Here is a 27,839-nt window from a genome sequence, read left to right on the forward strand (position 1 = left end):
GAACATACATATTGGGAGAGAAGAGAGAAGCCCCAAAAGGAGTTGGGAGAATGGGTGGATATTAGAGTTTAAGGTGGGGTCCAAATCTCCTCACTCGTCATCACCGCAACAAGGCATGGGATGTGGGGAGAAGCTGAAATGAGGTGACGATGGAGTGGGCAGTGAGGCACCCTACATTCTGTGCAACAGATTTCAAGTTGCCCAAATTCCAGGGCAGAGGAAGCTTCAACTGTCATCTCTACGCTGATGACACCCAAATCTACATCTCTGCCCCTGCTCTCTCTCCCTCCCTCCAGGCTCACATCTGCTCCTGACTTCAGGACATCTCCATCTGGATGTCTGCCCGCCATCTAAAATTCAACATGTGCAAGACTGAGCTCCTTATCTTCCCTCCCAAACCCTGCCGTCTCCCTGACTTTCCCATCACTGTTGACGGCCCTACCATCCTGCTCGTCTCACAAGCCCGCAACCTTGGTGTCATCCTCCACTCCACTCTCTCGTTCACCCCTCACATCCAATCCCTCACCAAAACCTGCCGGTCTCACCCCCGCAACATTGCCAAAATCTGCCCTTTCCTCTCCATCCAAACTGCTACCCTGCCCATTCAATCTCTCATCATTTCCCAACTGGATTACTGCATCAGCCTCCTCTTCTATCTCCCATCCTCCTGTCTCTCCCCATTTCAATCCATACTTCACATCGCTGCCCGGATCATCTTTGTGCAGAAACACTCTGGGTATGTTATTCCCCTCCTCAAAAATATCCAGTGGCTATCAATCAACCTATGCATCAGGCAAAAACTCCTCACCCTGGGCTTCAAGGCTCTCCATCCCCTCGCCCCCTCCTACCTCACCTCCCTTTTCTCCTTCCACAGCCCAGCCCACACCCTCCGCTCGTCTGCCACTATTCTCACTGTGCCTCGTTCTTGCCTCTCCTGCCGTCGAACCCCGGCCCACGTCATCCCCCTGGCCTGGAATGCCCTCGCTCCTAACATCCGCCAAGCTAGCTCACTTCCTCCCTTCAAAACCCTGCTAAGAGTTCACCTCCTCCCGGAAGCCTTCCCATACTGAGCTCCCATCTTCCACTCTCCCTCCTCCCCCTCCCCATCCCCCCGCCTTACCTCCTTCTCCTCCCCACAGCACCTGTATATGTATATATGTTTGTACGTATTTATTACTCTATTTATTTCATTTGTACATATTTATTCTATTACTCTATTTTTATTCTATTTTATTCTGTTAATATGTTTTGTTTTGTTGTCTGTCTCCCCCTTCTAGACTGTGAGCGCGCTGTTGGGTAGGGACCGTCTCTATGTGTTGCCAATTTATACTTCCCAAGCGCTTAGTACAGTGCTCTGCACACAGTAAACGCTCAATAAATACGATTGAATGAATGAATGAATGCATACGAATGAATGAATGAATGAATGAATGAATGAATGAAAAAGGGCATTCCCTTCACCAACACATGGCTTAGATCCTTCTTTCTTCCCGAATCTCCCTCTCCCTCCGAATTTGCCCAGATTGATGTTTCTTCTCCCCACGCCAAATCAGGCCAGATTACACATTGCACCTCTGCATTTACACATTCACAACTGCTCATTGCACTTCCCTACCTATAGATTCACATTGCTAAGCACGTATTAAGCTGTGCATCAACCTTTCCATTCTTAAATCCCCCTAGCCGTAACTTCTTTGGATCAGTCTAGCTCAGCAGACTGGTACATCCAGGAGGGAAGGGATTGAACTTTTTTTACCTGCATTGTGTTCACCCAACATTCCTGCATGGAAGAGTTGAGGATAGTGCTCGTGGTCTAGAACCAATCACACTCTCTCATTTCCTCCCCTTCATTTCTCACCAGAAACATTTTCTGACATCCACGACCCCCTCCCTCATGGCCAAAGTGACCACAGCATAATGCTGACACTGTGCTGCAAGGCTCCAGCTGGGCATGTTAACTGGATGGACGTAGATGAGGAAGGAGAGATGAGTGATGGTTGAGGCCACTGCACTGTCAAATACTGACCCTCGTGAAAGCCCATCTGCCCCTCTGAGGATGTAACCCTGCCCCGAAGTCTGACACTGGCCCTATGTGTCAGCATGTCCACTGAATCGCTCCATCTCTTGCATCCCCATCATGGTCTATCCCTCCCCCTCCAATACCCCCGGTCACACTCACTGGGGCAGTGTAAGGCTGGAGGGACCTGACCTCTGGTTGCTTGGGATGGTCCTTTCTCCACTCCAGTTCTTGGTTGCAACTGGCTATTAAGGCAGGGACAGTATGTCACCCTCAGACCCTCCCTTACCTCCTGTCGGCAGGGAGATGTTTTTCAGAGATTCCCCCATCCCCAAGGATAAAGCAGCCAATGCTCTGTGGGGAACCTCTGGAGGATCAACTCAGGTGGGACCTCGTGTCCTGGCCGATGCCAAAATCCTCTGCTTGTGAGGTCCCTGAGGTCCTGTAGAGATAAAGGCCCAGTCCCTAAAACTGCAGCAATGGTGCTGCACCCCAGGGTTCCCATGGAAACAACAGCATCTGCATCCCAGCACCCCAAAGATTTCTAATATTACTGACAATCTACATCAACTGTGGGTGGTTTCAGCTTCATCTGATATACAACCTTAGACAATCAGCTTCTCATGATCGATTTCATTTTCTGACACCTTCTGATTGCAAATCTAGAGAGACCAAGAGATTACTCTGAATCCATCCTATGATACTCTCCCAGGCTGAGTGGGGTGGGGCAGGGGACTAAGGTTTTGAGAATGGGGTGATGGGAAGGAGAAATTCCTGACTTAAAGAAGAATAAGATGGAAATGGCTCCTCCTGTTGAGATGATTTACTAACCTGGGTTCTGGAAACTAGAGTTCTATCGGTGAATGTCTCAGTCTTTTTTCAAAAACCATCATTATTATTATTATTTTTATTATTTGGTGTGAACAATTTCTGTGTCAAAGTCTGTGCCACGTGATGATACATAATTCAATCGAACGATGGTATTTGTTGAGTGCTTACTGTGTGTATTATATTGTACTAAGCGCTTTGAAGAGTATAATACAATGGAGTTGGTAGATACCATCCTTGCCCACAATGAGGTTACAGCCCAAAGATGAAATAACAATCCAAACGGACATGTTTCCTATCCCACAAGGGCTCAGAGTCTAAGCGGTTGTGAGAGCCCAGGAATGGTAAAACACTAACGCCAGATCACACAGAAGTCCCGTGGCTGAGCTGGGATTAGACACCCATTCACATGCTATCGAGCCATTAGGCCTCCTAGGAAATGCATTGCCACTCACGACCTAATTTTATTAGCCAACCTCCCAGACCTTGACAAATCCTGAATATCCAGACTTGTTTTTTGGGAATCTGGGTAGTGATGTATATGGATATGTCTAAGGGCAATTCCTCTTTTAAAGGGATGGTAGGGGATTATTAATATATGGACACAGACATTTTGTCCCAGAATGGATGCTGAGGAAATGTCTCCTTTAGGCTGTCCAGGGCAGCCTTCAGGTCCCTGTTCATCAGGCCATAGATAAGGGGTTTCATAGTGGGGGGCACCACAGTGTAGGACATGGAAACCAGCAGATCCAGAGCAGAGGTCATGCCTGAAGGTGGTTTGAGATAGGCAAATGCTCCGGTAAAGAGAAAAATGATGATAACAGTGATTTGGGGCAGGCAGGTGGAGAAGGCTTTGGCCCGGCCCTGAGAATACAGCGTCCTCAGCACAGCAGAGAAGATGTGGACATAGGAGAAGGTCCCTCGTCCCCCTCTCCACCCCTACCGTCTTACCTCCTTCCCTTCCTCACAGCACCTGTATATATGTATATATTTTTGTACATATCTATTACTCTACTTATTTATTTATTTTCCTTGTACATATCTATTCTATTTATTTTATTTTGTTAATGTTTGGTTTTGTTCTCTGTCTCCCCTTTCTAGACTGTGAGCCCACTGTTGGGTAGGGACTGTCTCTATGTGTTGCCAACTTGTACTTTCCAAGCGCTTAGTACAGTGCTCTGCACGCAGTAAGCGCTCAATAAATACGATTTATTGATTGATTGATTGATGTAAAAAAACAAATGGCATCTAAAACTATCGCAATGGCCACACTCACATCTATGGTAATGTGGTAATGTGGTTGTCAGAGCAGGAGATCCTCAGCATGGGGGCAACATCACAGAAGAACTGCTGAACAGTATTGGACCTACAAAAGGTCAGGGAGAAGGTAGAAGCTGAAAGCAAGATTCCAAACAGACCCCCACTGAACCTGACGCTGCTACCATGCACATTCAGTCTGTTTGGCTCATGATGAGCTCATAAAGCAGGGGGGAGCAGATGGCGACATAGCGGTCATAAGACATTGCAGTGAGGACAAAAAACTCTGAAGTAGCAAACATGACCACTAGGAAGAGATGTGAGACACAACCCAGAAAGGATATGGAGCTGTCACTGGTCAAGAAGTTGAGAATGGATTTGGGTACCATTGTAGATATGTAGCAGAGGTCTATGAATTACATGTTCTTGAGAACTTCGGGGTGTGGAGATGCTGGTCGAGGATGATGATAGCAACAGTGAGGAGATTCCCCTGAAGGGAATCTAGGTAGACAAGTAGTAACAGCGTGGCATAGAGAGCTGCAGCTCCCGGATGTCAGAGAACCCCAGGAGGAGGAATTCAGCCACCGTGGAGATGTTGGACATTTCTGGGAGATTATGCTGACTCTTTGGAAAGGAAGAGGGGAACTTCAATTTAGAAACATTGGCATTCCCTCCAGACTCTAAGTTCCTTTTGGGCAGGTAACACTTCTACAAATTATATCATATTGTACTCTCTCAAGCAATTAGTACAGTGCTCTACACACTGCAAGTGATCAATACATATGATTGATTCCCATTTTAATAAATAAAGCAGCTGTATTCATTGATCACCTATAGAGTTCAATAGCATGGATACATGTAGAGTTATGAATACATTAATCAATAGCTCAGTGACAGTTACTGAATAGCACTGTACTAAGAACTTGGGAGAATTCAATCCAACTGACTTGACAGATCTTTTCCTGCCCACCAGGAGGCAACAGTATAGTGGGTAGACTAGGCATACCACAAATGCTTAATAAATACGATGTATTGATAGCATCGATTAAGTAATCAACACTAATTTCTTTTGGAGTTTGCCAGCGCTGAGAACAGTGCTTCACACATAGTGAGCCCTTAACAAATAGCATCATCATTATTATTAGATCAATCTGTTGTATTTATTTTCCAGCTGTAGTGTTCAATAGTATTAATATGTGCAGTTGTTTGGCATGTCTTGACTTATGCTGTCGATTCACCTTCGACCCATAGCGACTCCATGGGCGCATCTCTCCCAGAATGCCTCACCCCCATCTGCAAACGTTCTGGTACTGTATCCATAGAGTTTTCTTGGTAAAAATAGAGAGGTGGTTTACCATTGCCTACTTCCACCCAGCAAACCTGAGTCTCCACCCTCGACTCTCTCCCCTGCCACTACTGACCAGAACAGATGCGTTTAGAATAGCAGCAGATTGCCTTCCACACGCTAGCTACTGCCCAAGCTAGGAATGGAATGGGTATCCCTCTGCTTGACTCTCCCTCCCTTGGCTGAGACTGGTAGAGTACTGGAAGCTCTTCAGGTGTGATTCTGAGAGGGGGAAGGGGTATGTACCCATCAATTAATCAAGCAGTGGTATTTACTGAACACTTATGGCTCAGTCTTAATTCCCATTTTACAGATTCAGTATTTGACGCACAGAGAAGCGAATAATGCCTTGCCCAATGTCAACCGCAGACAAGGGGCAGAGCCACGATTAGAACCCAGGTCCCCGAGCTCGTTATTGGGTAGGGATTGTCTTTATCTGTTGCCAAATTGTACTTTCTTTCCAAGACCTTAGTACAGTTCTCTGCACACGGTAAGTGCTCAATAAATATGATTGATTGAATGAATGAATAGCAGAGACAGAATTAGAACCCAGGTCCTCTTACCACTACCACTACTCTTTGCCTCTCTCTGGGCCCAGACACACTTTTTCCCTGGAGGAAGATGGGAGAAAATTATCTCTGGCCTTGAATGCCCTCCTTCCACACATCTGCCAAACTAGCTCTCTTCCTCCCTTCAAAGCCCTACTGAGAGCTCACCTCCTCCAGAAGGACTTCCTAGACTGTGACCCCCTTTCTCCTCTCCTCCTCCTCCTCCTCTTCCCATCTCCCCTCCTTCCTCCCTTTGCCTTACCCTTTTCCCCTCCCCACAGCACTTGCATATATTTGTATATATTTATTACTTTATTTTATTTGTACTTATTTATTACTCTATTTTATTAATGATGTGCATATATCTATGATTCTATTGATTCCGATTGTACTGACACCTGTCTACCTGTTTTGTTTTATTGTCGTTCTCCCCCTTCTAGACTGTGAGCCCGTTGTTGGGTAGGGACTATCTCTATATCTTGCCGATTTGTACTTATGAAGCGCTTAGTACAGTGCATTGCACACAGTAAGCGCTCAATAAATACGATTGAATGAAACTACCTGCATTCGCACCTACTCAGCACACCCATGTTATTGTATTATTTACTCCTCTCCCCAGATGTTTCCTCTCCTATCTCCCGTATAACAGCTTCACCCTTCTCCAGAATTACCATCCACAGGACTTCCTCCTCCACCGCATCAGAGACAATTCAGCCATGAGCCCCTGGACTCTCCTTGCCGTTAGCCTTCTTGATTTGACTGACCCATGGAAAATTCAACCTTCTACTCCGGGCAACACTCGCTTATGTTATTGTTAATATTGCATGTTAATTGTTAACTGCTCTCAGTTCTGTCATTTACCTTGCTGAACTCACCATGATCTTTCAATTCCCCTGCTCCCATCTGCCCTTCCCAATCCTCACCTTCCCCTTCCCCTCTCCGACCCAGCTCTTTTCCTCCCTTTGTTCCACCACCACCCTTCCTCCCCGCCCTCTCCCTAGAATCCCTCTGCCCCAGCACCAACCTTCATCCTAATCCTCTTGAGCAGTTCTCCGCCAAACCTTTCTCTTCCAAACCCTTCCCTCCCTTATCCCCTTCCCCCATCCCAACCCATCCCTGTTCTCCTGTCTCAACGCCACCCTTCATCTTCCTCTGCCTGTCCAGAGCCCCGCCAACACATTCCCATACACACCCGCTCCATCCCCAACACCCTTTCCCCTTTCTTCCCTCCCTCCACAGCTGCTGCCAATGAGGCCGAAGAGAACTCCCGCTCCATAATAGGTAAGCTGCCTTTCATTTGCAACCTGTTCCTTTCCCGCTCTCTCCTCCTCCTCGCCCTCACTGAAAACCTGCCTCACCCCGGATGACATGGTGTCTTCTGCTGCTCTCTCCAGCGGAGGTCTCTTCTTCTCCCACTCCCCCAGACTCACCTGGAAAGGAGGAGGTGTCGGCTTCCTTAATACACCCCAATGCAGCTTTCGCACCATCCGTCCTCCCCCTTCCCTTTCCTTCCCCTCCTTTATTCGCCTCTACCACCCCCTCCAGATTCTTGTAGTTGTCATCTACCGTTCCCCTGGCCCCACCTCCAACGTCTTTAACCATTGTGACCCTTTTCTCACCTTCCTTCTCTCTCTTTCCATGACCATTCTGCTCCTCGGAGACTTCAACACCCACATGAATGTTCCCGGTGACTCTGCCCGTCTTCTATCACTCCTTGACTCGATGAGCCTCCTGCTCCACCCCGCCTTGTCCACTCACAAACTTGGTCACACCCTCGATCTCATTATCTATTTCAGCTGCACTATCTCCACCCTCACCAATTCTGAAATCCCTTTCTCTGATCATAACCCCCTCACTTCTCTCCTCTCTCACACTCCTTCTCCGTGTAAATCTGTATTACTCCCCCACGGAGACCTCCGCTCTCTCGACCCCATCCATCTCTCTCAGGGCATCACACCCCACTTTGACTTCCTATCCTTTCTACCCACTTTTGATGACCAGATTGATACTCTCAACTCCACCCTCTCTTCTCAACTCGACTCAGTCGTTCCCCAACCCTTCGTCACTCTCGCACCACTAACCCACAGCTCTGGATCACTGCCACTGTCTGCCTCCTTCACTCTTATGCTCGAGTTGCTGACCGCTGCTGGCGAAAGTCTAAACACCAGGCCAACCTTGTTCACTTTAAGTTTATCATCTCCTGCCTTAACTCTTCCCTCTCCTCTGCCAGGCAAAACTATTTTTTTCTCTTATTGACACCCATGCCCATCACCCCCGTCAGCTGTTCTGGACATATCAGGGCCCTGCTCAGGACCCTGTTCCTCCCCTCCTCCATCCCTCACCCCCAACGATTTGGCCACCTACTTCATTAGGAAAATTAACACCATCTTGTCTGAATCACCCCTCCCTCTTCTCCATCCGCCCCCCCCCACGCTCAACCCTCTCCTACTTTCCCATCCTTCCCAGCAGTATGTTCAGTTGAGAGCTCCTCCCTCCTCTCAAGTGCCACCCACTACATTGGCGAACTCATTCACTTCCACGGCTTCAACCATTATCTCTACGCGGATGATACCCAAATCTACATCTACCCCCCGTTCTCTCTCCCTCCCTCCAGGCTCGTTTCTACTCCTGCCTTCAGGACATCTCCACCTGGATGTCTGCCTGCCATATAAAACTCAACATGTCCAAGACTGAGCTCCTTATCTTCCCTCCTAGACCTTGTCATCTCCCTGACTTTCAAGTCACTGTGGATGGCACTACCATCCTTCCCGTCTCACAACCCACAACCTTAGTGTCATCCTTGACTACACTCTCTCATTCACCCCACACATCCAATCCGTCACCAATACCTACCGGTCTCACCTTCATCATCAAGATCCGCTCTTTCTTCTCCAGCCAAACCGCTGCCTGGTTGGTACAGTCTCTCATCCCATCCCGACTGGATTACTGTATCACCCTCCTTTCCGATCTCCCATCCTCCTGTCTCTCCCCGCTTCAGTCTATACTTCACTCTGCTGCTTCATGCTCTGGGCATGTCACCCCGTCCCTCAGAAATCTCCAGTTGTTTCCTATCAGCCTTCGCATGAAGCAAATCTCCTCACTATTGACTTCAAAGTTCCCCATCACTTGCCCCCTTCTGTCTAACCTCCTTTTTCTCCTTCTACAGCCCAGCCCGCACACTCCGCTCTTCTGACACTGACCTCCTCACTGTGCCTCATTCTTGCCTGTCCCGCCGTCGATCCCTGGTCCACGTCCTACCTCTGTCCTGGAATGCCCTCTTTCCTCACATCTGCCACACTTGCTCTCTTCCCCCCTTCAAAGCCCTACTGAGAGCTCACCTCTTCCAGACGGCCTTTCCAGACTGAGCCCGCCTTTTCCTCTGCTCCTTGTCCCCTCCCCATCGCCCTACTCCCTCCCTCTGCTCTACCCCAACGCCGCTCCATCCCCCTCCACGCCCCATAGACCTGTTTATATTTGTACGTGTTTATTATTCTATTTATTGTATTAATGATGTGTATATATCTACAATTCTATTTATCTATTTTGATGCTATTGATGCTTGTCTACTTGTTTTCTTTGTTGTCTGTCTCCCCCTTCCAGACTGTGAGCCCATTATCGGGTAACAATTGTCTATATCTGTTCCCGAATTGTACTTTCCAACCGCTTAGTACAGTGCTCTGCACACAGTAAGCGCTCAATAAATACGACCTCAGAGTCTCCGAACCACAGGATCCCCTGGGCCTCTCTAGCCCCAGGAGCCGCACAGCACAAGAGCTCCAGAACCCAAGTAGCCCCTGGGCCCCAAGAGACCCAAGGCCACAGGGACCAGAGACCTAGGATCCTGGGGATCCTAGCTCCCCACAAAGCCACTGAGCCCAGGAGCCCAGGTGTCCCGGAAGCCACAAGACCAAAGGGTCCCAGAGCCTCAGGAGCCCCAGAACCCCAACTCCCCAGAGCATTAGGAGCACCAGAACCTCAAGGAACCTAAATCTCAGATTTCCAGGTGCCTCAGAGTGGCAAGAACCCCTGAGACCTGAGCCCCAGAGTCCCAGTAGCCTCCAAGCTTCGGAGCCCCATATCCTCAGGACCCAGGGATTCCTGATGCTCAATGAACGCCAGAGGACCTAGTTCTCTAGAACTCCAGAAGTGTATGATGCCCAAGGCCCCAGAACCATATAGTCCAGAGACTAAGGCCCAGGAGGCCCAGAGACCCGGACGCCCCAGAGCCTAGGGCCTCAGAGTCTCAGGAGCCCCAGAGTCTTAGGAAACCTGGTGTACCAGGAACCCCAGGAGCTACAGAGCACCAGAGCCTCAGAAGTCCAGAACTCCAGGAGCCCCAGACCTCCAGCAGCCAGAAGGTCCTAGAGCCCCAGGAACCCCAAAGCAACCGGAGCCCCTGATCGTCAGGATCCCCAGGATTCCAGAGATCCAAAGACCCAGGAGCACTAAGGAGCACCTAAGCACTAGAGCTCCGAAACCCAAGACACCCTGATCCCTGGAGCCCATGGAGCCAAAAGACTCCAGAGTTCCAGACCCCCAGGACACCAGAGCCCCGTGGCCCCAGAACTCAGAGTCTCAGAGTTCCAGGAATCCTAAAGCCCCAGAGCCCCAAATCCCATGAGCTCCAGAACACCTATACTCCCAGAAGCCCCAGGGTCCCCAGTGCCACAGGCCCATAGAGGTTCAGGAGCCCTAATACCCCAATGCCCAGAGAAGCAAGAACCCAGAACACCAGAAGTCCTAGAGCTCGAGGTGCCCCAAGGCCGTAAAGACCCAGAAACCTTAGAGCTATAATTCCCCAGAGCTTCAGAGCCACTGGAATACAAAAGCCCAAGAAGCACAAGGTGACTTATTGCCCGAACCTCAGAGCACCCGGAGACCCAGAGAACCAGATCCCTCGTGCTTGTGGAGTTCTCCAAGGCCCCAGAGCTCCAGAAATACAGAAGCCCCAGGATCACATAACACCAGAAGCTCCAGAGCTCCAGAACCTCGGAGTCCCAGGAGCCACAAGTCCTCAGAGACCCAGAGCCGCAAGAACCCCAATGCCCAGACGTCTAGTGTAGAAAGACTCCCAGAGACCCAGAGCCCCAGCATCCTCAAGGTCCCAGATCCCTATAAACCCAGGAGACCCAGATCCCTAGATGCCCCAAGGACCCAGAGCCCCAGGATCCTCCAGTCTGCAGAGCCCCAGGAGTCCCTAGACCCTGAAGCCCCAGAGCTCAAACCCCAGAGCCCAGGAACTCCAACACCAGAGAATCCCAGAGCAATAGAGTCCCAGGAACCCCCAAGCCCCATCTACCCCAGGTTCCCAGATCCCCCGAACCCAGGAGCCCCGGTGCTCCAGGAGCCCCAAGGCCCCAAGACCCCAGGCCCCCAGAGGCTCCGGAGTGAAGATTTCCAGAGTCTCAGGAGCCCTAAAGTCCAAGATCCCTATTATACTAGATCCCAGGAGTCTTGGAATTCTAAGAGCCCCAGGGGCCTCAAAATCCCAGGAGCCCCATAGTCCCTGAGCCACGGAATCCCAGAGTCCCTGGAGCCCCTGGAGTCCAAGAATTGCATGTGTCCCAGAGTCTCTGGGCTCCAGGGACCCCAGAGTCCTAGAATCCAAGGCCCTAGAGCCCAAAGAGTCCTAAGGCTCAAGAGACCCATTGTCCCAACTTCCCCAGAGTCCCAGAGAATCAGGAGCCAGAAGACCATCTTGGTCGACAGACACAGGACCCCCAGAGCCCAAAGAGCCTCTGTTATCCCAGAGCCCAGAGTCCTAATGTCTCTGGAGCCCCATCACTTCAGAACCCTAAATCCCCTATGCCCCAGGAGGGCCAGAGCCTCCCACCCCCGGAGCCCCTAAGCCTCAGACGCCTTGGAATCTCTAGGAGCCCCAAAGAACAAGAACTATGGAGGCCAGAGGCTCGAAAACCCCAGAGCCTCAATGAACCCTAGAGAGCCAGAACCTCAGCAGCCCCAAGGCTCCTGATCCCGAGAACCCAGGAGCGCCAAAGCACCAGGAGAAGCAAGGCCCCAGAACCCCACTACTCCAGATATCCCGGAGTGCAGAATCCCAGAGTTCCAGATCTCTTGTGCCCCAGAAGTGACAGAGCCCGAGATTTCAGGGCCCCAGAGTCCTAGGAACTCCAAAGACCCGGAGCCCCAATCCACTGTGCCTAGGGAGTCCCAGATCCCCTGAAGCCCCAGGGCCCTGAGGCCCGGGAGTCCTGGAATCTTAAATAACCCAGGAGTCCCCAAAACCCAGAGCCCCACTCAGAGGATCCCCTAGGTCTGAGAGCCCAAATATCCCAGGAGCTCCCAAGACCCAGAGCTCCAGATATCCCAGGAGCCTCAACGTCTGAGCATCCCAAGGACCCAGGTACCCGGAGCGCGAAATCCCCATAGCCCAAGAAGCTCCAGAGCCCAAGGCCACACAATCCCAGAAGTCTAAAAGCCACAGGGCAACAGATCCCGAGATCCCAGGGTCCCTGGAGTTCCAAGACCCCCAGGAGCCCATGAACACCAGAAACAGGAGCCCCAGGTTCCCAGAGCACCAAGGTTCCAGAGCCCTAGAGGTATGGCACACCAAGGCCACAGAGCCCCAGATCCCCAGAGCTCCAGAGCCCCAGAGCCCCAGGAGCCCTCTGGCAACAAAAACTCATTGAGTCCCGGAGACCTTAGAGCCCCAGAGCCCCAGAGTCGCAAGAGCTCTATAGCGCTAGAGCTCCAGATTCCCAGAACCCCAGGAGCACTAGGGTCCCAAAAACTGTAGAAGCCCCAGAATCCTAGAGTCTAGGAGTCCAAGAGTCAAGAGGACCAGAGCTCTTCGATTCCCAAGATCCCCAGAACCCGCGGAGCCCCCGACCTCCTGGAGTGCCTGAGCCCCAGGTACCTCATAACCCAGAGTCCCAGAGCCCCAGAGTCCTCGGAGTCTCCAAGCCCAGGGTCACAGAGGCCCAGAGGCCCAGGAGCCCACAAACCACAGAACCTCAAATCCCAATAGCCACAAGAGCCTAGCCACCGGAGCCCTGGAGCCCAAAGTACCCGAGGAACGACAGGACCCCAAAACTGAAGAGCCCCTGGAAATCCAGAGTTCCAGAAGCCCCACAATCCAGAGCCCCAGAACTCCAGGAGCCCCATAGCCACAGAGCCACAGAGCCGCAGAGCCCCAGGACCTCAGAGCCTCAGAGAACTAGAGTCTCACATTCCAGAGCCAGAGGACTTGCAGAGCCCAGAGCCCAGAGCCGCCGAGTCCCAGCAGCCCTAAAGTCAACAGCCCCAGAATCCAGAGCCGGAGGAACTACAGAGCCAAGAGCCCCTGAGTCCCAGTAGCCCTAAAGGAACAAGGCCCCAGATCCCCAGAAATCCACCCTAGAGTCCAAGAACCCCAGAAACCCCAGATCCCAAGAGCCCCAGAGTCCCAGTAGCCCCTGGCCCCAATGTACCAGAATCCCAGGAACCCCAAAGTCTCAGGAGCACCAGGCCCCAGAATCCAGAGCCCCAGAGCCCTAGGAGCCCCTTGTCCTCAGAGCCCTAGAACAACCCGAACCCGACAGTCCTATAAGCCCCAGAGCTCCAGCAGCCCCGGAACCCAGGGACCTGGACCCCAGGAGTCCTGGAGTCCCAGGAACCTCAAGTGCACCAGATCCCCAGAGCCCCAGAGCCCCCGAAGTACCATAACATTAGGAGCCCGAGAGTCCCAGTGGCCCTAAGACCCCAGAGTACAGAGCTCTAGAGCCCCAGAACACAGAGAGCACAAAGACGCCTAGAAACACCAGAGCGCCAGAGACCTAGGAACCATGGAATCCCATGAACCCCAGGACCCCACAACCCCAGACCGACAGTGCCAAAACGGCCCGGGAATCCTATAGCCCCAGGAGGCCCACAGATCCAAGAACCACATGGCCCCAGAGCCCCTGATCTTTCAGAGCCACAGCCCCAGGAACACCAGAGCTTCAGATTGCACAGAGCACCTGAGCTCCAGGAGCCCCAGAACCCCAGGGTACAGAGCCACAGAGCTCCTGGAAACCTAATGCCCCATAGCCCTAGACGCCCCAGGAGCCCCAGAGTTCCCAAAGCCCCAAAGACCCCAAACCCCAGAGGCCCAGTAGCTCCAGAGCCCCAGGGGACACAAAGCCCCAGAGCCCCGAGGTCCAGGAACACAAACTACAGAGTACCAGTACCCATTGTACAGAATGTCAGAGCCCCAGGAGTCCAGGAGCCCCAAAGCCCAAAGTCCTCGATCCCCAGGACTCCAGGAGCCCTGGAGTCCAAAGAACCCCAGGAGCCCCAGAGCCCTAGGAGCCCCAAGGTCTCAGAGCGCCAAAGACCCAGGAGCCTCCAGGTACCGGAGCTCTAGGAGGTCTAGGAGCCCCAATGCCCCATACACCAATAGCCCTTAGCCTCAGAGCCAAAGGAGCCCCAGAGCCTCAAATCCCCAAAGCCCCAAGAGCCCTGGAGTCCCAAGCGCCTAAGGAGTCCTACAGTCTCAGAGCACTAGAGCTTCAGGAGAACAAGAGGCCCAAGTGCCCCAGGACCCCAGAGCTCCTGGATCCCCAGAGCTTCAGGAGGCCCAAGGCCACAGAGCCCCCAGCAACACGACAGGCCTAGAGTCGAGAGGCCCAGAGGTCCATGTGTCCCAGTGTCCCAGAGATTAGAATCCCTGGATCCCAGAAGCACCAGGTTCCCAGAGCCCCAAAGCTCCAGGAGCCCTGCAGTCCCAAGAAAACCAGGAAACATAGAACCCTAGATCAACAAAATCCCAGAGCATCAGGAGGCCCAACACCCAAGAGCCTCATGCACTCAAGGGCCCAAGTGCCCCAAGGCCCCAGAGCACCCAATGACCCAATGACCCAGGGCCCAATGACCCAGGAGGCCCAGAGACTCAGGGGCCCAAGGACCCAGAGACCCGGAGCCCCAAGGAGCCAAAATGCCCCAGAGACTCGGACCCCCAGGAAACCAGAGCCACAGTTGCCAAGAGTGCAGAGCCCCAGTAGCCCCAGAGATCAGAACCCCAGAGTCCCAGTAGCTCCAAAGTCCCAGAACCCCAAATCCCAAGAGCCACAGGAACCCTGTATTCTCCAAAATCCCAGGGGCCTCAGAGTCCCAGAATCTCAGAGCCGAGGGATCTCCAATACCTCAGAGCCTCGAGAACCAGGAAGCCCAGAGCGGTAGGATCCTTACAGCCTGAGGTGTCCCTGGGAAGCAAAGTCCCCGATCGCTAAGAGCTCTAATGTCTTAACGCTTCAGAGCCACCAGAGCCCAAAGCGACAGAGTGTCCGGAGCTCCAGAGTCCCAGAAGTCCCAGAGACACATAGCGCAGAGTCTCAGAGCCCCAGGAGCCCCAGGACCTGGGATCCCAAGAGTCCCAGGATCCCAAAAGCCCAAAGAGCCCCAAGACCAAAGAGCCTCAGAGCCGCAAAGCCCTAAAGCCCAATAGCCTCAGAATCCAGAGAAGCAGTGTGGCTAAGTAGAAAGGGCACGGGCCTAAGAGTCAGAGGTCATGAGTTCTAATCCCGGCTCCGCCACTTGCCAGCTGTGTGACTTTGGGCAAGTCACTTAACTTCTCTGTGCTTCAGTTCCCTCGTCTGTAAAATGGGGATGAAGACTGTGAACCCCACGTGGGACAACGTTATTACCTTGTATCTACCCCAGCGCTTAGAACAGTGTGTGGCACATAGTAAGCACTTAAAAAATGTCATCATAAATAATAATGGTAATAATAATAAAAATAATAACAATAATAGCATTTTATTATCCAAGGAGCCACAAGGCGCGAAAGCCCTAAACCCCAGGAGCCCCCGAACCCCAGCATCACCATAGACACAGGGCCCAAAAGGTCCCAGAGCTCCCGAGCCCCAGTAGCCCCAGAACTCCAGATTTCAGAGTACTAGGAGTTCGAGAGTCCCAGTAGCCCCAGAACCAAGAGCCCAGAGCCCCAAATCAAAGGATTCAAAGAGCCCCAGAGTTACCGAGCCCTAGAGCCCCAATGCCCCATTGTCCAGAGTCCTAGAACCCCAGAACACCAAGAGCCCCAGAGCCCTGTAGCCCCAGAGTCCAGAGCCCCAAATCCCCAGAGCCCCAAGAGCCCCAAGAGTCCCAGAGCCCTGAGCCCCAGAGTCCACAGACCAAGGAGCCCCTGAGTCCCAGGAGCCCAGGTTCAGAGCTCCTGAGTCCAAGGAGCCCCCAAACCCCATAGAAAGCACTAGGTATCCCGGAGTCATCATCATCATCAATCGTATTTATTGAGCGCTTACTATGTGCAGGGCACTGTACTAAGAGCTTGGGAAGTACAAATTGGCAACATATAGAGACAGTCCCTACCCAACAGTGGGCTCACAGTCTAAAAGGGGGAGACAGAGAACAAAACCAAACATACTAACAAAATAAAATAAATAGGATAGATATGTACAAGTAAAATAAATAAATAAATGAATAGAGTAATAAATATGTACAACCATGTATGCATATATACAGGTGCTGTGGGGAAGGGAAGGACGTAAGATGGGGGGGATGGAGAGGGGGAAGAGGGGGAGAGGAAGGAAGGGGCCCAGTCTGGGAAGGCCTCCTGGAGGAGGTGAGCTCTCAATAGGGCCTTGAAGGGAGGAAGAGAGCTAGCTTGGCGGATGAGCAGAGGGAGGGCATTCCAGGCCCGGGGGAGGACGTGGGCCGGGGGTAGATGGCGGGACAGGCGAGAACGAGGTACAGTGAGGAGATTAGCGGCGGAGGAGCGGAGGGTGCGGGCTGGGCAGTAGAAGGAGAGAAGGGAGGTGAGGTAAGAGGGGGCGAGGTGATGGAGAGCCTTGAAGCCCAGGGTGAGGAGTTCCTGCCTGATGCGCAGATTGATTGGTAGCCACTGGAGGTTTTTGAGGAGGGGAATAATATGCCCAGAGCGTTTCTGGACAAAGATAATCCGGGCAGCAGCATGAAGTATGGATTGAAGTGAAGAGAGACACGAGGATGGGAGATCAGAGAGAAGGCTGGTGCAGTAGTCCAGACGGGATAGGATGAGAGCTTGAATGAGCAAGGTAGCGGTTTGAATGGAGAGGAAAGGGCGGATCTTGGCAATGTTGAGGAGCTGAGACCGGCAGGTTTTGGTGACGACTTGGATGTGAGGGGTGAATGAGAGAGTGGAGTCGAGGATGACACCAAGGTTGCGGGCTTGTGAGACGGGAAGGATGGTAGTGTCGTCAACAGAGATGGGAAAGTCAGGGAGAGGACAAGGTTTGGGAGGGAAGACAAGGAGTTCAGTCTTCGACATGTTGAGCTTTAGGTGGCGGGCAGACATCCAGATGGAGATGTCCTGAAGGCAGGAGGAGATGCGAGCCTGGAGAGAGGGGGAGAGAACAGGGGCAGAGATGTAGATCTGGGTGTCATCAGCGTAGAGATGATAGTTGAAGCCGTGGGAGCGAATGAGGTCACCAAGGGAGTGCGTGTCGATTGAGAACATAAGGAGACCAAGCACTGAACCTTGGGGAACCCCCACAGAAAGAGGATGGGAGGGGGACGAAGAGCCTGCAAAAGAGACTGAGAAAGAACGACCGGAGAGGTAAGAGGAGAACCAGGAGGGGACGGAGTCTGTGAAGCCAAGGTCAGATAGCGTGTTGAGGAGAAGGAGGTGGTGCACTGTGTCAAAGGCAGCTGAGAGGTCGAGGAGGATTAGGACAGAGTAGGAGCCGTTGGATCTGGCAAGCAGGAGGTCATTGGTGACCTTTGAGAGGGCAGTTTCCGTGGAATGAAGGGGACGGAAACCAGACTGGAGGGGGTCGAGGAGAGAGGTGTTCTTGAGGAATTCTAGGCAGCGCGTGTAGACAACTCGTTCAAGGAGTTTGGAAAGGAATGGTAGGAGGGATATGGGGCGATAACTCGAAGGTGAGGTGGGGTCAAGAGAGGGTTTTTTTAGGATGGGACGGACATGGGCATGTTTGAAGGCAGAGGGGAAGGAACCAGTGGAGAGTGAGTGGCTGAAGATGGGTGTTAAGGAGGGGAGAAGGGATGGAGCGAGAGATTTAATGAGATGAGAGGGAATGGGGTCAGAAGCACAGGTGGCCGGAGTAGCACTTGAGAGGAGGGAGGAGAGCTCCTCTGAGGATACCGCTGGGAAGGATGGGAGAGTAGCAGAGAGTGTTGATAGCCGGGGGGTTGCAGAAAGGGGGGAAGAGACTTCGGGGAGGTCAGACCTGATGGATTTAATTTTGTTAATGAAGTAGGAGGCCAGATCGTTGGGGGTGAGGGAAGCAGGAGGGGGAGGAACCGGGGGCCTGAGAAGGGAGTTGAATGTACGGAAGAGCTGGCGGGGGTGATGGGCATGGGTGTCAATAAGGGAGGAGAAATAGTTTTGTCTGGCAGAAGAGAGGGCTGAGTTAAGTCAGGAAAGGATAAACTTGAAGTGAACGAGGTTGGCATGGTGTTTAGACTTTCGCCAGCAGCGTTCGGCAGCTCGAGCATAAGAGCGAAGGGGACGGACAGTGGCAGTGATCCAGGGCTGTGGGTTAGGGGTATGAGAGCGGCGAAGGGAAAGGGGAGCGAGTGAGTCTAGCTGAGTAGAAAGGGTAGAGTTGAGAGCAGTAATCTGATCATCAAGACTGGGTAGAGAGGAGAGGGCGGCGAGGTGGGGTGTGAGGCGCTCCGAAAGATGGGTGGGGTCCAGAGAGCGGAGATCTCTGTGAGGGAGTAATACGGATTTACAGGGGAAAGGAGTGTGAGTGAGGAGGCAGGTGAGAAGATTATGATCAGAGGGAGGGATTACAGAGTTGGTGAGGGTGGATATAGTGCAGCTGTAGGAGATGATGAGGTCGAGGGTATGACCAAGTTGGTGAGTGGGTGAGGTGGGGTGGAGGAAGAGGTTGGCAGCGTCAAGGAGAGATAGAAGGCGGGCGGCAGAGGAGTCGTTAGGGATATCCATGTGGATATTGAAGTCTCCGAGGATTAGAGTGGGCATGGAGAAGGAGAGAAGAAAGGTGAGGAAGGGGTCAAAGTCGTTAAAGAAGTTGGAAGTGGGGCCGGGAGGGTGGTGTATGACGGCTACAAGAATCTGGAGGGGGTGGTAGAGGCGAATAATGTGGGCTTCAAAGGAAGGGAAGGAAAGGGAAGGGGGAGGAGGGATTGTGCGAAAGCGACACTGGGGGGCGAGAAGGAAACCGACAACTCCTTCTTTTCCGGTGAGTCTGGGGGAGTGGGAGAAGAAGAGGCCTGCACTGCAGAGAGCAGCAGAAGAGACCGTGTCGTCCGGAGACAGCCATGTTTCAGTTAGGGCGAGGAGGAGTAGAGAACTGGAAAGGAAAAGGTCCAGGATGAAAGGGATCTTACTTAAAACGGAGCGGGGGTTCCAGAGGCCACACTTGGCAGCAGCTGTCGAGGGTGGGGAGGGAGGGGGAAGGGTGCGAGGGGTGGGGAGGGTTTGGATTGGGATGAGTTGGCGGGGGCCTGGGCGGGAGTCCCAAGAAGGGATGGATCCCCAGAGACCCCGAGGCCCAGAGGCCCAGAGGCCCAGGAACCCAGAATCCTGGGATCATTTAGGCCACAGAGTTCCAGAACCCCAAGTTCCCCAAAGTCAAAGGAGCCCCAAGGCCCCAGAGCTGCAGCGCTCTAGAAGCCCCATAGCCCCAGGAACGCCAAGGCCCCGGAGAACCTAATATATAGCAGCCTCAGTTACCCAGAGCCCCAGAGTTTAGGCTTTCAGAACCCCAGTACCGCAAGACCTCAGAACCCCAGGTCCCCAGGATCCCCAGAACCCCAGGAACCCTGAAGAGCAAAGAACACAAGAGCCTTAGAGTCCAGGGAACTCTAAGACACCAGAACCCCAGAGCTCCAGAAGCCCCAGAGGCACAGAAGCCCTAAGGCATAACGGCCCCTACACCCAGAGTCCATTAGCCCTAGAGCCCCAGAGCACCAGGAAAACCAAGAACAAGGAGGCCAGGAGACCTAGAGCCTCAGAAGCCCTAGGGTTAAAAAAATCCCAGAAGACCCAGTACCTCAGAGACCCAGGGTCCCAGGAGCCACAAAAGCCTCAGAGACCCAAATCCCCAGAACTCCAGGTTCCCTGGAGTCCCAAGAAACCCAGGACCCGAGGAAATCCGAAGATCCGGAGATCTAGATTTTCAGGATCCCCAGTGACCCAGGATTTCCAGAGCCCCAGAGGCCCTGTAGCCCCAGGATCTAGACCCCGGATTAATAGGATCCCCAAGACCCCAAGAGTCCCAGCGCACTAGTGTCCCAAGAGCCCCAGGAGACCCCAAACCCCAGAGCCCCAGGAGATTTAGAGTCCCAAGAACGCCAGAAGCCCTTGAGCCACACAAAGTCCCAGAGCCGCGGGAGCTCCAGAGCCTCAGCAGCCCCAGGTCCCCAGTACCCCAGGAAACCCAGAAGTCCTAGAGCCTCAGAGTCCAGAGTTCCAGAGACCCAGGAGCCCAAGAGTTCCAGAAGCCCCACGGCCAAAGAGTATCAGAGCTCCAGGAACCCCATAGCCCCTGGGACCCCAGAACCCAGAACCCTAAAGTCATAGGAACCCCAAGGCTCAGAGCCCCAGATCCTCAGAGCTATAGGAGACCCAGAGCCCTAGGACCCCCAGGGTCCCAGAGCCCCAGATCACCAGGATCACCCAGAGCCCCTAGAGTCCAGAGTTCCAGGACCCCCAAAGCCACAGCAGTACCAGAGCCCAAGGAGCCCCAGAAACCAGAGTCCTAGAGTCCCTGGAACACCAACACTCCAGAACGCTATATCCCCAGAACCTCAGGATCCCTGGAGACAAGGAAACCAGGAGTGATTGAGACCCAGAGCCCCAGATCCGTAGAGTCCCAGGAGCCCCAAGGTCCCAGAGTACCAGAGACCCAGCAGGCCCAAGGTCCCAGAGTCCCCAAGCTCTAGGAGCCCAAGAGCTCCACTAACCCCCAAGTTCCGGAGCCCTGGATTCCTAGAGCCTCATGATCCCTGGAGTCCCAAGAACCCCAAAGCCCTATTGCCATAGGACCCCAGAGCCCCAAGGATCCAGAGCCCTAGAGCCTGGGGAATCCTTGAGTCCCATGAACATCAGGAGCCCCAGAGAGCAGAGTCCCAGAATCTAAGGAGGCCCAAGGCCCCAGAGCCCCAGGATCTCCAAAACACCTGATCCCGAGTAGCAGGACTCCGAAAACCCCAGGATCCCCAAGACTCCAGAACCCAAGAGCCCCAGAGTTATGAGCCCCTGAACCCCAAGAGCTACAGGACCCCCGAGCCCCAGTTTGCCAAATCCCTAGCGCCCCAGGAGCCCTAGAGTCCAGGAGCCCCAGAGTCCCAGAATCCCAACATGTTGAAAGTCCCAGAGTCCCAGATCCCTAGAATCCAGGGATTGCTGGAGTCCAAAGCACCCCAGGAGTCCCAGGAACCCTAGAGTCTCAGTTGCCAAAGGTCCCCAGAACCCCAGAGCCCAGAAGACCCAGATATCAAGAACGCCAGAAGGCCCAGAGCCCCAGGAGCCCCAAGACCTCAGAGCCCTAAAGCCCCAGGAGCGCCAGGGCCCAGACTACCAGGACTCTCAAAGTCCCAGAGACCCAGATCCCCAGAGGTCCAGGACCTCTGGATTCCCAATAACCCCAAGAACCCCAGAATCCCAGTGTCCAAGAGCCCCAGATTCCAAGGAGACCCATAGATCCAGGATCCCCATAGCCCAGAACCCCAGTTTCCCAGGAGCCTCAAAGCCACAGAGCCCTGGATTCCGCAAACCTCGGGAGCCGTGGAGTCTCAAGAACCCCAGAATCTCCAGAACTCCAGAGCTCCAGGAACTCCAGAAGCCCCCGGAGCCCCAGAGCCCTGGAGGTCCAAGGACTCCAAGACATCCAGAGACTCCAATCTCCAGGAGACCCAGGGTCCCTGGGTTCAGAGCCCAAGAGCCCCAGGAACATCAACGTCCAAGGAGCCCCAAGGCCACAAAGCCCCCAGGAGCCCCAGAGACCCAGGGTCCAGAGACCCAGATCCCCAGAAGTCACAAAGCCACAGAGCCCCCGAACCCCAGGACCCCAAAGAGCCCCGGGGTCCAGAGCCCCAGAGCTTCAATCAATCAATCAATCAATCAATCAATCAATCAATCGTATTTATTGAGCGCTTACTGTGTGCAGAGCACTGTACTAAACGCTTGGGAAGTACAAGTTGGCAACATATAGAGACAGTTCGCAGAGTAGCAAGAGCCCGGGAGTCCAACGAACCACAGGAGCCCCAAAACCCCAGAGCTCCAAGGTCCCAGGAGCCCTAGAGTCCCAAGAATCCGAAGAGGCCCAGAGACTCAGAGCCTCAGAGTTCCTGAGCCATAGAGACCAGGGTGCATCAAAGCATCAGGAGCCCTAGAGCTCTAGAATCAAGGGCCCCAGAGCCCAAAGATCCATAAGGCCCTAGTGACCCAGGGTCCAGAGTCCCACAGCCTCATGAATCCGACTGCCCCATGATCCCTAAGGCCCCAGAACCTCAGAGTCCCAGGAGCCCCAGAGCACCAGAGCCACTGGAACTCCAGGGCCCCAGGAGCCCGAGAGCCTTGAGCTCCAGATTTCCACAACCCTAGGAGCCCTGGAGTCCCAAGAACCGCATAAGCCCACGAGCTCCAGCAGTTCCCGAGCCACAGAATCTAGAGCTCCAGAGGCCAGAGAGTCCCATGGTTCCAGAGACCCAGAGTCTCAGCTTCCCCAGAGCCCTAGAGACCCGGGGCCACAAGGCCAAAGAACCCAAGAGTCCCAAGACTCCCAGAGACCGAGGAGATCCTGCAGCAGCAAAGCCCCAGATACCCTGCGCCCCAGGAGTGCCAGACCCTCCCAGAGAGAAACCCCAGAGCCGTTGAAGCTACAGAGCCCTAAGCCCCAAGAGCCTTGGAGTCTCAAAAATCCTAGGAGCCCCAAAGCCCCAGAACTCAGGAGGCCAGATTCTCTAGGGCCACAGAGTCACAGGCACCATAGGAGCCCCGGAGATCCAGAGGCCCAGAGCCATCGAGCTCCAGGAAGCCTGGAGTCTCAGAGCTCAGAGCCCCAGAGCACAAGAAGCCCAAAGACTCCAGAGGCCCTGAGTCCTAGAAGCCCAATAACCCCAGCAATGCCATGAACCCAAAGCCACAGAGTTCCAAGGCCGCAGACCCCCAGAGCCACAGGAGCCCTGGAGGCACAATCACCTAGGAGACTCAGAGCCCCAGACCCCCAGAAGACTCAGAAACCACAGAACCCAGATCCCGAGCCCCAAAGCCCCGGAATCTTTGGAGTCAGGAAGTCCCAAGAGCCCTAAGAACCACATAGCCCCAAAGACAAACGAGCCCCAGAGCCCCAGAGCACAGAGCCATAGAGCCCCAGTAGACCCACAGCCCGAGGAGCCCCAAGGACCCAAGACCCCAGAGCTCCAGAAGCCCCTTACCACCAGAGCTCCAGAATCCCCAGAGATCCAGGTTCCCCCAGGTGCCAGTGTCCCCAGACCTCACGTCTCCCGGTGCTGCGGTGTTCCAAGAATGCCTGGAGGCCGAGAGCCCCAGAGGCCCACGGGCCCTGGAATCCCCAAGACTGCATTGGTCCTAGATATCCAGGATCCAAAACACCAAGGAGCTTGAGTGCCGCAAGACCGCCAGAGCCCCAGAAGCTCCAGAAGTCCCAAGAGCTCAAAGTCCCAGAGTCCTAAACTTCTGTGCTGCAGGAATTACAGAGCCCCAGTGTTCAGGATCTCAGAGACCCAGAAGCACCAAAGCCCCAGAGTCCCAAATCTGATGAGCCTACAGATCCCCAGAGCCCATAAAGCAACAGAGTTCTGAATCCAGAGAGCGCTCGAGTCCCCAAAACCCAAGGAGCTCCCCCGACCCCAGAGCCCCAGACACAGGAGCCCCAGGTTCCAGGAGCCCAACAGCCCTAGGGGACCCAAAACCCAAATACCCAGAGCGTGATTGCCCCAGGAGTCCCAAGGCCACAGAGACCCAGGAATCCCAAGGCCACAGAGCCCCAAAAGCCAGAGGCCCAGAGTCACAGGAGCCTCACAGCCCCAGGTGCCCCAGACACAGAGCCCCAATGTTTCTGGAGCACCAAAGCACGAGAGCTCCAGATTCCCAGGGAACCAGGAGATCTGGTGTCCCAAGAACTGCATGAGCCCCAGAGTCGCAATGCCCCCGATCCCCTGGAGCCTCAGAACCCCGGAATCAAGAGCCATGGAGCCCCAGGAGCTCCAGGGTAACAGAGATCAAATGCCACAATACCCAGAGTCCCAGGAGCCACAAATCCAAAGGACCCGAGAGTCCCAGGAGAACCAGATCCCCAGAACACCTAGAGCAATAGGAACACGTGAAGCCCCAGAGCCCAAAGCCACAGATCCTCTGCACATCACGAATGCCAGAGGCCCAGAGCTCTAGGAGTCCCAGTGTCTCAGAGCCCAACAGCACCTGGAGGTTGAGCTCCTAGAGCCCCAGAGTCCCAGAGTCCCAGGAACCACAGAGTCCCAGTTGCCCCAAAGCCCAATAGCCCCAGATTCCACAGGCCCTTGAGGCCTGGAGTCCAAGAACCCTAGTTACCCCAAATACCGAGAGACCCAGAGTCCCAGGAACCCCAAAGTCCCAGGTGCCCCAGAGCCCAGAACCCCAGATTCTCAGAGCCCAAGTGTTCAACGCCCCAGAGCCCCAGAGCCCCAGGAGCCCTGAGCCCGAGATCCTCGGATCATTAGGGCACCTGAAGTCCGAGAGTTCTAGGAGCTCCAGAGCTCCAGAGGCCTCTAACACAGAGACCTTTATCTCCAGAAGCCCTTTAATCAAGAAACCCTCAGAAGCCCCTGAGCCCCAGAGCCCCAGATCCCCAGAATCCCCGGAGTAACAGAACCTCAGAAGCCCCAGAGTCCAGATTACCAGGTCCCCAGGTCCCCAAGGCCCCAGAGCCCCAGTGCACAGGAAGCCTGAAAAACCTAGGATCAACAGTGCTCCATGAGCCTCGAAATCCAGAGACCCAGATCCACCGGAGCCCTGGAGTCCCAGGAACACCAGGAACCCAGATCCTCAGAGCCCTAGGAGCCCTGGAGTCCCATGAACCCAAAAAACACAGAGCTCCAGAGCCTCAGTGCCCTAGAGGCCCCAGATCCCAGGATCCACAGAGCCCAAAGAGCCACAGAGCTCCAGGAGCCGGAGCCCAGATCCCTAGTGTCCCAGGATTCTCCAAGCCTCTGAACCCCAGATCCCCAGAGCATCAAGAGTACTGGAGTCACAGTAACCCCAGGAACCCTACTGACCCAGAGCTCCAGGAGACCTATAGTCCCAGGATTCCTGGAGTCCCAGGAACGGCATGAACCCCAGCTACCCAGAACCCTAGAGCCCCAGATTCCAAAGTCCCAGAGCCCCAGGATCCCCAAGGCTCCGTTGCCTCATAATTCCATCAGCCCCAGAGCACCGGAGTCCCAATAACCCTAAAGTCTCAGAGCCCCAGAGCCCCAGAACCCCAGGGATGCCAGAGCCCAAGAGCCCAGAGCTCCAGAGTCCCAGGAGCACCAAAGACCCAGAGCCCAGATCCCCTCTTCCCAGATCTCCTCAGAGGCCTGATTCCCAGGAACACTCGAGGCCCCCAAACCCCAGGAGCCCCCAAACCCTAGAACCCCAGAATACTGGAGCCCCAAGAGCCCTAGAGCCACAGAGTCTCAGAGTTTCAGAGCTCCAGGTAGGAGCCTAAAAGTTCCAGGATCCCTAGAACCCCAGGAGTCACAAGGGCCCAGAGCCCGGGAGCTCTAGGGGCCCCAGAACTCAAATCCCGAGAGCCGTAAATCCCCAGATCCCCAGATCCACTGTGCTCCTGGAGAGCCAGAGGCCCAGAGTACAGAGCTCTAAACACCCGAGAGCCCCAGAGCCCCTGAAGTCTAGGAGCCCTGAGACCCAGGAGCAGTGCCATTCCAAAAGCCCCGTATCAAAGACCCAGAATCCCAGACCCTCAGGAACCCCAGTGCTACAGGAACACTTAGACCCCTTAGTTCCAGAACCCCAGATGGACCAGAGTCACAGGTTCCCCAGAGGTTCCGAGCCTCAAGAGCACCAGAGTCCACGAGTCCAGAGCCCAAGACCCAGGAGCCCCAAGGCCTAAGAGCCACATAGCACTGAAAGCTCAAGGACCCCAGCAGTCCCAGAGCTGTAGGAGAGTGGGGGCCCAGAGACCCAGATCCACAGAAGCCCTGGAGTCCCAAGAGTTTACCAGGACCCCCAGAGAACCAGGGCCTCACAGCCCCAGAGCCCTAGGAGACCCAGGCTCCTCCTCCACCCGTTCGTGGCTATCCTACTCCACCTGGCCCTGGTCCTCTCCTCAGCCTTGTCATGGCCCGCGTCCTCCGCCTGATCCTGGCCCACCTCCGAAACCTAGTCAAGGCTCTCCTCTTCCACCTTTTTCTGGCCCTCCTCCCTCACCTGGTACTGGCTCTCCTTCGCATGGTCCTAGCTCTTCTTCTCCTCCTTTTCCTGGCCTACCTCTATGGCCTGGTCCTGTCCCTGGCCTACCTCCATGACCTGGTTCTGGCCCTTCTCGTTCACCTGGTCCTAGCTCTCCTCCTTCACCTGGTAATGGCTCTTCTCCTCTGCCTTGCCCTGGCCCTCCTCCTTCGTCTTGTCCTGACCCTCCTCCTCCACCTGGTCCTGGCCTGCTCTTCCGCCTTGCCCTGGCCAACCTCATCCTGTTCCTGGCCCTTCTCATCTACCTGATCCTGGTCCTCCTTCTCTATCTGGTCGTGGCCCTTCTCCCTCACCTGGTCCTGGTCCTCCGCTCTGCCATGTCCTGGTCATCATCATCATAATCATCAATCGTATTTATTGAGCCCTTACTGTGTGCAAAGCACTGTTCTAAGCGCTTGGGAAGTACAAGTTGGCAACAGATAGAGACAGTCCCTACCCAACAGTGGGCTCACATTCTAAAAGGAGGTGTACCTCCTCGACCTGCTCCTGGCTTTTATCATCTACCTGATAGTGGCCCTCCTCCTTCAATTTGTAGTGGATCTCCTTTTCTGCCTGGTCCTGTCTCTCCTACTCTGTCTAGTTCTGACCATCCTCTCTATCTGGTCCTGGTTCTCCTCCACCTGCAGGTCCTGGCCCTCCTTCTCTCTCTTTTCCTGGCCCACCTCCTCGGCCTGGTCTTGACTCTTCTCGTTCACCTAGTCCTGGTCCTTGTTCTCCACCTGGTAATTCCTCTCCTTCTCCACCTAGTCCCGACCCTCTCCTCTGCCTTGTTCTGGCTCACCTCCTCGACCTTGTCCTGTCCCTTCTCATTTGCGTGGTCGTGGTCTTCCTCCTTCACCTGGACCTGGCTCTCCTTGTCCGCCTCGTCCTGGTCCTACTACTTTGCCTGGTCCTGACCCTCCTATTCTGTCTAGTCCTGGTCCTCCTCCACCGGATGGCCCTGGAACTCCTCCTTCAGCTGGTACTGGTACTGGTACTCCTCCTTTTACACCTGGTCCTGATCCTCCTCCTCTGCCTGGTCCTGGACCTCTTCCTCTGCCTCATCCTGGCCCTGCTCGTATACCTGGTCCTGGCCCTCCTCCTCAACCTGGTCGTGGCCCTCCTTCTCCACATGGCCCTAGTCCTCCTCCTCATCCATCTGGTCGTAGCCCTCCTACAACAGTTGGTCATGACAGTCCTTCTATGCTGTTCCTGGCCCTCCTCCATCTGGCCTTGCCCCTCTCACCCTGCCATTTCCTGGCCCACTGCCAAACTTGGTCCTGGTCCTTCTCATCTACCTAGTGGTGGCCCTCCTCCTTCACCTGGTATTGGCTCTTATTTTCTGCCTGGACCTGACCCTCCAACTCTGCCTGGTCCTGATCCTCCTATTCCCTTCGGTCCTGTCCCATCTCCTCCACCTGGTTCTTGTCCTCCTATCCTTCCTGGTACTGACAGTCTTACTACACTGTTCCTGTCCCTCCC

The 27,839-nt window shown here is 54.2% G+C and overlaps 2 protein-coding genes across 2 annotated transcripts; both read left to right on the plus strand.

Moving 5' to 3' along the window:
- Positions 1–10,499: 10,499 nt before the first annotated feature.
- LOC119923784 (protein PELPK1-like) lies at positions 10,500–13,122 on the plus strand. The gene is made up of 4 exons (XM_038743027.1): positions 10,500–10,567; positions 10,997–11,446; positions 12,360–12,555; positions 12,925–13,122. The coding sequence occupies exons 1-4, from the start codon at positions 10,500–10,502 to the stop codon at positions 13,120–13,122; spliced, it is 912 nt and encodes a 303-aa protein (XP_038598955.1).
- A 297-nt stretch (positions 13,123–13,419) lies between these two features.
- On the plus strand, positions 13,420–22,781 carry LOC119923785 (neurofilament heavy polypeptide-like). Its single transcript, XM_038743028.1, has 7 exons — positions 13,420–13,651; positions 14,852–14,959; positions 15,073–15,150; positions 19,859–20,016; positions 20,157–20,419; positions 21,644–21,830; positions 22,509–22,781. Exons 1-7 carry the CDS (start codon positions 13,420–13,422, stop codon positions 22,779–22,781), a joined length of 1,299 nt encoding a protein of 432 aa, XP_038598956.1.
- The last annotated feature ends 5,058 nt before the right edge of the window (positions 22,782–27,839 follow it).

This window comes from Tachyglossus aculeatus, unplaced genomic scaffold (assembly GCF_015852505.1).
Source record: "Tachyglossus aculeatus isolate mTacAcu1 unplaced genomic scaffold, mTacAcu1.pri scaffold_260_arrow_ctg1, whole genome shotgun sequence".
Lineage (NCBI taxonomy): Eukaryota > Metazoa > Chordata > Mammalia > Monotremata > Tachyglossidae > Tachyglossus > Tachyglossus aculeatus.

Excerpts from the sequence above, each read along its gene's own strand:
- LOC119923784 (XM_038743027.1), top strand. The coding sequence starts at position 10,500 with ATGGAGCCAAAAGACTCCAGAGTTCCAGACCCCCAGGACACCAGAGCC. Across the intron at positions 11,447-12,359 it reads TATTATACTAGATCCCAGGA|GTACCCGGAGCGCGAAATCC; the intron begins GTCTTGGAATTC and ends CCAAGGACCCAG. Across the intron at positions 12,556-12,924 it reads AAGGTTCCAGAGCCCTAGAG|GGTCACAGAGGCCCAGAGGC; the intron begins GTATGGCACACC and ends CTCCAAGCCCAG.
- LOC119923785 (XM_038743028.1), top strand. The coding sequence starts at position 13,420 with ATGTACCAGAATCCCAGGAACCCCAAAGTCTCAGGAGCACCAGGCCCC. Across the intron at positions 14,960-15,072 it reads CAGAGCCACAGTTGCCAAGA|GGGCCTCAGAGTCCCAGAAT; the intron begins GTGCAGAGCCCC and ends CCAAAATCCCAG. Across the intron at positions 15,151-19,858 it reads GAACCAGGAAGCCCAGAGCG|AGCCCCAGAGCACCAGGAAA; the intron begins GTAGGATCCTTA and ends CATTAGCCCTAG.